Here is an 8,454-nt window from a genome sequence, read left to right on the forward strand (position 1 = left end):
ATTCGCCGTATGAGGTCGAGCGTTGTCCTGCATGAAAATAAAGTTCCGACAGGTTCGATTTAATTGCAAAACGTGTGGTCGTAGAATATCGTTGATATAACGAACATCTGTCATTGCCGGAGGTGGCAGGATCACTAGATCACTTTGTCTTGTAAGTGATATACACCCCCACACCATCACGGAACCGCCGTTGTAAGATCGTACTGGCATTACGCAACGTTGATCATAGCGTTTATTTCGTCGACGCCAAGAACGACGATTAAGGCGTCGCGAAGAACAGCCGCAAAATTTAGAAGAATTGAGAGAAATTTTAATGAAAATTTGGCACAACATTCCGCAAGATCGTATTTCAAAATATATAAATATGCGAGAATACTTGCAAGCAGTAATTGATCAGAGAAGAGGAAATACACACTATTGAACACTCATGCGCGCGCGCGCGCATACACACACACACGCGCGCGCACGCGCATACACACACACACGCACGCACGCGCGCGCGCGCACACACACACACACACACACACACACGATGTGCAAATATCCGACCGGTAACCTCCATGTGGTGCATATTGAGTAATGCTAATGTCGGTAGACGTCATTTTTCAGAAAAATGTACTGTAAAAAATGTGTTTCTTCGAGGTCTTGTAACTCGGTCAAAAAAAATCGTAGAAAAAATTTTAAAAAAAGCATTTTGTAGAAAAAAATCTCATACTTTATGGCACTTGCATTGGATTTATCGAGAAAAAATTTTTTATTGAGTTACAGGCTGTTAAAAATACGTAATTTCAAGGAAAAAACAGTGTATCTTTTTTGGGGCAGAGTACTAAGAAATTAAAAAAATTTTTGAAAACCATTAATAACATGTTAAAGCTGAAACTTCGAGCTTTAAAATGATTTTTTGATTTTTTGTCTACGATGATTTTTCACGGAGTACGAATATCATTTGTAAAAAATGCAGGTTTAGCTTCCATGTTGCGTAACTCGGCCAAAAAAAATCGTAGAGAAATTTTAAAAAAAGCATTTTGTAGGCAAAATGTCGTAGTTTATGAAGCTTTACTTGAATTATTCGAAAAAAATTTGTTGGTTGAGCTGCAAAGTGTCAAAAGTACGAAATTTTAAGGAACAAAACAGAGTGTGCTTTTTTACTGCATAAGACAAGGAAGTTAAAAGAATTTTGAAAATCTGCTAATAGAACGTTAAAGTTGAATCTTCAAGCTTCAAAATGCTTTTTTTATTTTTTATCTACGATGATTTTTCACCGAGTTACAGTCATTTGAAAATAGCCTAATTTTTGGTGTCTGGAAAGTGTTCCCTATTTTTTTTTGAGTAGTGTATATAGAATGGTAGTATGGTATCTAGAAATATAAGGAATAGTAATAGAATGTAAATTGCAATAAATTTGTAAAATAGATAAAAAACGGAAGAAGTAAGATCTGGACGATATCGATCGTGTATAATAAGACTTCTCACTTAAGCCCCAGTAAGATATTCGTGTTGCGAAAGCAATATGTGCTATATGTGGCCGAGCATTGTCATGGGTAAGATGACTTTTACAAAAAAGTATTTTATGTCTACTTTGCATATCTGTATTATAAATATTAAAAGTTATGACATTTATTTTAATTATTTTATTACAACATAGTATTGCAATGTACATGTGTTGAGAAGAAAACACGTGTACATAACAACGCTTGCATTTTAGTTACTATTTAGATTATTTTGTAATTAAAACGCTTAATTAGTTCGATAAATGATGACTACATTGTTACATATATATACAATTATTGTTTATATATCTTCACCGATTCTGTAGCCGTAATTAATGATTAAAAGTCATTATGGCAAAAAGTTAAAATTTGGTAATTAATATTATATTTTATATATTATACACACATATATATATATATATTAGTTAATAGTACTAAAACATTCTAAAATATTTAGACAAGATTTCGTAAAATTTTATACCTGTTGTATTCTTTTATTTCAGTATAATATTTAAGATTTTTTCTAAACGATAATTTTGATTTTTATTTCAATTTCTTTTATCTCTATATAAATGGTCGTGAATATTTCATAGTATTGATACGGCGTAGTATTGATGACATAAATACAACATTTAAGATACATTTTATATTATATCTTAAAACAATTATGTACATAATCACTATATTACATAAACATTTATGCTTATCGGCTTGCATAAGCTTGAATATTCTAAGAAAATGTGTATGTCAAATAATAAATAGCTGACTTAAAAATCTGTATTATATTTAAAATAAGAAGTCACATTGGAGATGTCACGATTTTCATAACTATTATATTTGCAATTATAGTATGACAGTCTTTTTTTATTACGCAATTCCATTTCTACTGCACTCGTTTTCCAGATACGAACATTATAAGATATGCAGTAAAAATAAATGTTACATTGTACGTTGATCAACCGAACAAAACGAGAAATAGAAGCAAAGTTGGATGTACATTAGTGAACAAAAAGATATTGTAAAATGTGGCTCTTTAATAGAATGTGTACAAGCAAAGTGCGTCTTGACGGTAAAATTGCTGTGATAACGGGGGCAAATAGTGGAATTGGCAAAGAAACTGTCAAAGATTTTTACAGAAGAGGTATTTGAATATTGCATTAAACAGTGATTCAAATTGTCCACAGTGATTTAAATTTCAATTTTCTAATAAAATATTGTAATAAAACTAAATAAATGTAACAATACTTTTATAAATCAATAATTTTTGAGAATGTTTGAGAGATCTTTTGTTTATTTTTATTTATTTATTTATTCAACGAGTTTCTTGTTGGAAAAAACATTTGTAATTGGCATGCGGGAAATCACTTAAATTAAAAATATCTTCTCTATTGAAGATAGAACAAATACTCAAAAAAGGAATTAGTACGGGCAAAATTTTATCTCTAAAGATAATATAATAATAATATATAATATCTGTTTTTTTTCTATTGACTCTTTTTTATCATAAGCGTAATGATGTGTGCACTAAAAAGTTTCACTTTTTTCTTAAGAAAATCGTACTTTTTTATTGTTCGTAAATAGATTTTTTATACATTATGTTAATATAAAAATAATAGAGTGAGATGCTCGAAAAAGAAATATTTATACCTTGATATTTTTATGCACAAACTATTGAGATTAATTATTGTATTAGAGTTGTTTTTCCAGAAAGTTATGTAATTAGTAAAATATAATTACATATCATTTTTAAAAAGTAACTATGCATGCTCTTTTGCACTGCTTGATTCAAAAACAAATTTATGATTTACTAATTTATGTAATTAACAATACTAATATTACAAAATTTGTAATACGTACTTTTAAAATTGTATTAATCGAATTTCTTTAAATCTTTTTGCAAATAGATAAGTGACTCAAATAATAAAAAAAATTGTAGAATGTTTAGATATAATATTTGTATTTAGGTGCTAGAGTAATTCTTGCCTGTCGGAATATGGAATTGGCAAAGGAAGCAGTCAAGGATATAAAAGATAATCCACCTCCAGGGTATAATTTAAATATATCTAAAGTTATATATTATTTTTTTTAAATAAATTAAATTAACTATTTGTAAATTTGTAATAAATTGAATTCGCGATGCAACTTTTAGGATTGATGTGGACGAGTATCAAAATGGTGCAGGCGAACTCGTGATTTATTCTCTCGATCTCTCTAGTTTGAAGAGCGTGAGAAATTGTGCCAGAAATTTGGTGACAAATGAAGCAGCTATTCATATACTTGTAAACAATGCCGGTGCAGTGCTTCTTCCGTTCCAAAAAACTGAGGATGGACACGAATTGTTATTTCAAATAAATTATCTCGGTCATTTTCTTTTCACGCTTTTATTACTACCAAAAATGCAATTATCTGCTCCTGGATGTAGGATAGTCAACATCTCTTCTATATTACATTTCCGTATGTAAAATTAACAATTTTAGAAAGAAAGAATCTATTTCTTTGACTAATATTTGAATATTTTTTACTGTCATGTACAAGTTGTTACGTAAAAAAAGTCACGCACAAAGAAATTCTATTACAGTAGGTGATATAAATTTCGATGATATTTATTTGGAAAAATCTTACAAGTACTGGCCTGCTTATAATCAAAGTAAACTGGCAAATATTTTATTTACTAAGGAACTTGCACGTCGATTGCAAGGTAAGTAAATAAAAGATATTATAAAGAGAGCAATAAATTCTCATTCGTCGACGCATAATGAGTCATACATTATCATTTATTAAATACTAATTAATAATTAATTGTTAATAATATATTACAGAATAAGTTTTATCACAAAAGAACAATTCTGTTAGTGTCTAAAATTTAGCAAGGTACCTATAAATATAAAAATAATTTTATTGGATCAAAATAATTATGTGGACCGTTCAATCTGGTTGGTAAAATGTCAAAACTTTTTGAACCTTTGCTCATTACGCTTGAGCATCTTATATAATTAATTTGATATTCCAACAAAAAATTGTATTATAGAACAATATTCAGCTAAAATTTTAAATACTTTAATAAAATTGTTCTTTTCTATTATTAGTATTTTATTATGGCATATAATGGTGTTAAAATTTTTTTATACATCGTAATGTAAAACAACAATAAGCTCATAAAAAAGAAGTCTTTATCAAGAAGTTTTTATTATCTTACTTCGTAAATATAATCTTACTTCGATTCTTTAGAGGCGAACATTCATGGAATAAACGTATATTCCGTGCATCCTGGTCTAATACCAACGAAAATATTTCGACATGGCGATAGCTCGATGTTTCCGGGAGCATACTATTATTGGAATTTATTTACGAGAATATTTTGCAAAAATATTGTTCAAGGAGCGCAAACGATGATATATTGTTCAGTAGATGAGAAAACAGCTAATGAGACTGGGCTGTATTATTCGTAAGAATACATTATATAAATGTGAATTACTATACTACTATTATAATTCAGTTTATGCTGTAACCGAGCAAATTTTAATTTACTTTTAAGAATATTTTATTTTTTAAAAAATAATATTTTTTTCACATTTTTTAATTTTTAATAGAAACTGTAATGTTGCTACTCCGCAATGGAGAGCAAGGGATGAACAATACGCCAAGAAATTATGGAATTTATCCTGCCGACTTTTGCATTTGGAGCTTGAAGGAGATCTTAACACGCTTTTGAAAATTGTCTCGCGTCAACTCGCGGAATAAAAACAAATGTATTTTTTGATATACATTAAATATGTATAAAACAACACATTAGCAATATAATAAAATACAATTCTATGTTATAAATTACAATATGCTGCAAATAATATTCTGAGAAGCATTGTTTTCATTTACCAAAAGATAAAGCATCGCAGCAGAGTAATGATTTCAAAAAAATGAAATTAATGTATTGTATACTAAAATGTAATTAATAAGTATTTTGTTATTGCTACGATTAAATTATAGAAATGTTTACGAAAATTATAAACAATTATAAAAATAATAAAAAACCAAAATGATTGGATTTTATTTTTAAGTATAGCAATGTAAAATAACTGTCGGTAAAATTTTATACAGTAGTTTATCTTACGTGTTTATATATTATACATAAACACATATTCGTTTCGAATACATCATCTTATTATATAAAAAATACACAGATTTATATATAATAGTTTTAATAAGTATATAATAATTTTATGAAATAAATAGTAGTAAAAAATGATTTTCATAGTGATTAACTATTATTTTGGCGCCAATTGTAACAAATACAGCTGGATTTTATATTATTCATCACTTCTTTCTTGAAAGCACTTTCTAGAAGTGAATGCTCAGTCCAGTGACTTTTAGTCTTGCTACTTGTTTATAACCGTATATTGCTGTTAGAATTAGCCCACGATTTTCATGATTATGATTGACAATATAAATCTGATGACACGTCATTGTTTTTAAACACAACGCTATGATTAATGTTCGTGGGAGACCATGTGTATAGGATAATCGTGATTTTATACTTTCACCTAAAAGAGGTTGGTGACGGGAGGAAACATCCATCTTCGATGTGCAAGTGTATCGACTGTCGACGGAAGAACTGGTAGCGTACTAAGCCGCGGCTGCATCACCGCGAAATTGCGTTAACATTGACACTCAAATGCCTTGCGATGATGCAACACGTCATGAAACATCTAATGATATAATGTACGCATGGTGCGTCGCACGTTATTTAAGATACGCATGTTCTAAAGTAGCTTGCATCGGATATGTATACTAATCATTGAGTTATTTTTGTATGTGACGAAACCTGGCTATTATTAGACAGGTATCTCACGTATCAATTTATAAAAGTTACATTGACTGTCAAACTAGTGTTATTAAAATTCCACCGATATGCAAAATGCATTATCTATTGGTTGAAGCTTTCAGAATATATTATTACTACAAGACAGGTATCCATATTCACGTCGCTTTTTAATTAATTCTTTATAAGAAACTGGATATATTATTATTATAAGTATGTATTATATTTTTAAAATTGGGTTAAAATATAAAATACAAATTTCGAAGTTGTAAATCTTAATTCGTCATTACTCTTTTGAAAAATATTATCAAGTATACATTGTGTTTCCCAGGGAAAAATGATAAATCAAATTGACATTGATTCGGCGTTGATGGCGCGTCAATAATTTTTCCACATCAAAAAATATCAATCAGATTGACCAAACGTCGATAGCATTTACAATCTTTGATAGGTGTAATTAATAAACCCCAAAACAAAATTTAAAAGTTGCACAAAAAGCTAAATTAAAAGTTGCACTAAGTGATTAAATTAAGTTAAATTAAAAGTTTACATTTAGAAGTATTATTTATTTTAATTATTTTAATAAATATTTTGACTTTTGGTATGATTTTTCTGTCCTTTTATTTCATTAAACGACTCCCGAGAAATAATTAAATTGTAGCACTTCATAGCATTCCGTAGCACTCTGTAGTATTCCGTAGTACTCCGTAGCACTCCGTAGCTTTCCGTAGCATTTCGTAGCTTTCCGTAGCATTCGTAGCATTCCGTAACACTCCGTAATACTCTGTAGCATTCCGTAGCACTCCGTAGCACTCCATAGCATTCGTAGCATTCCGTAGCACATGTAGTACACGTAGCACACGTACTTATAATACTTTTAAATGTACACTTTTGTTTGCTTTAATAAAATGTTTTACCTTTTGGTATCTCAATCAGACATCGACAGGTCTTTCAATTTTTAATATGTGCAATTAATGAATCTTGATAAAAAATTTAAATGTTGCACAAAAAGCTAAATTAGTTAAAAGTTGCATTAAGAAATTAAATTAAGTTAAATCAAAAGTTTAGTGTTAAATGTATTATTTGTATAAATTGTTTTATACTAAAATGTAATTTTTAAAATTAGATTTTTAAAATTATTTTCAATGCCAAAACACAATAAGGAAACATATATTAAATACTGTTTAATTATATATATTTTTTTTACATAAAAAAGATGCGTCGATTATTGTGAACATACCAAATAATCTGTGCTATCGAATTGTGTGATATCGCATCGTGTGCTAAGATACCTACTCATTATTGTTTTTATGAAATATTTATTATATTTATTTTGTAAAATTATAAAGAATGTTACTAACAATTTCATACGCATGTTCAAAGCTGTAATAATTTTTAATAATTTATAAATTATGTGCAATTTGGGAAGTATTATATTAATGGTATTTTATTTTATCTTATGTGCAATTTACGAAGTATTATATTACTGCTTTTATTTCAGAAATATGTTAAAGTATTATAGGCAGGTTTAAGTATTATATTTTTAAAAAGAGGCATATTATATTTTTAAATAAGATGTATTTTTAATCAAATATTTTAACTTCTGATATTTTTCCATTCTTTCAGTCCATATTAAACAATTCTCGAGAAATAATAGAATTGACGTCGAATTGATATTAATTTGATGTCGATATTAACATTTAAATAGCATCAAAATTCGAACACTTTAACATCGATGTAGACGTCAAATTTAATTTTATTTCAAAATGATATCGATTTGATGTCGATCCGATTATCATTTCTCCTTATGTGTTACCTACTTGTAAAATCTGTTATACTACGCATTTTGTTAATTATATTTGCGTCTCGTTAGAAACGAAGGGCAACAAGTCACGTATGACTGCCTCGATTACAAATTAATTCTTGATACACAATTCCAAAGTATCGATGAGACTGTTTTATTAGCCATGAGAAATAATTACTAAAAAAGTTACGTGGGCATATCTGTATAATTACGAGGTCTGCTTCGTTTATCTCAACGAGACGCGGGTCTAGGTAAATGCGAAAAGCGAGCAAGGCCAAAGTGAAGGCAACATTAAATCCGGCATTGAGTCCCAACGCGCGATGCTTGAAAGAAGAGTATGAAGT

At 28.8% G+C, this 8,454-nt stretch overlaps 1 protein-coding gene across 3 annotated transcripts; it reads left to right on the forward strand.

Annotated features, from left to right (window-relative positions):
- Nucleotides 1-1,213: 1,213 nt before the first annotated feature.
- Nucleotides 1,214-6,567, forward strand: LOC105192797 (retinol dehydrogenase 11). 3 transcript variants are annotated; one of them, XM_011157039.3, is made up of 7 exons: nucleotides 1,214-1,541; nucleotides 2,394-2,631; nucleotides 3,455-3,536; nucleotides 3,640-3,944; nucleotides 4,069-4,188; nucleotides 4,719-4,935; nucleotides 5,081-6,567. In XM_011157039.3, the coding sequence occupies exons 2-7, from the start codon at nucleotides 2,514-2,516 to the stop codon at nucleotides 5,229-5,231; spliced, it is 993 nt and encodes a 330-aa protein (XP_011155341.1). In that variant the 5' UTR covers nucleotides 1,214-1,541; nucleotides 2,394-2,513; the 3' UTR covers nucleotides 5,232-6,567. The 3 variants fall into 3 exon arrangements, with proteins under 3 accessions (XP_011155341.1, XP_039309263.1, XP_011155342.1); XM_039453329.1 differs by having other exon boundaries at nucleotides 1,214-2,631; XM_011157040.3 differs by lacking the exon at nucleotides 2,394-2,631.
- Nucleotides 6,568-8,454: the final 1,887 nt, after the last annotated feature.

This window comes from Solenopsis invicta, chromosome 9 (assembly GCF_016802725.1).
Source record: "Solenopsis invicta isolate M01_SB chromosome 9, UNIL_Sinv_3.0, whole genome shotgun sequence".
In the NCBI taxonomy this organism is placed as follows: domain Eukaryota; kingdom Metazoa; phylum Arthropoda; class Insecta; order Hymenoptera; family Formicidae; genus Solenopsis; species Solenopsis invicta.

Bases quoted from the DNA above. Each gene is read 5' to 3' on its own strand.
- LOC105192797 (XM_039453329.1), top strand. From the start codon at position 2,514: ATGTGGCTCTTTAATAGAATGTGTACAAGCAAAGTGCGTCTTGACGGT. The intron at 2,632-3,454 runs GTATTTGAATAT...ATTTGTATTTAG, and splicing joins CAAAGATTTTTACAGAAGAG to GTGCTAGAGTAATTCTTGCC. The intron at 3,537-3,639 runs GTATAATTTAAA...TGCAACTTTTAG, and splicing joins AAAGATAATCCACCTCCAGG to GATTGATGTGGACGAGTATC.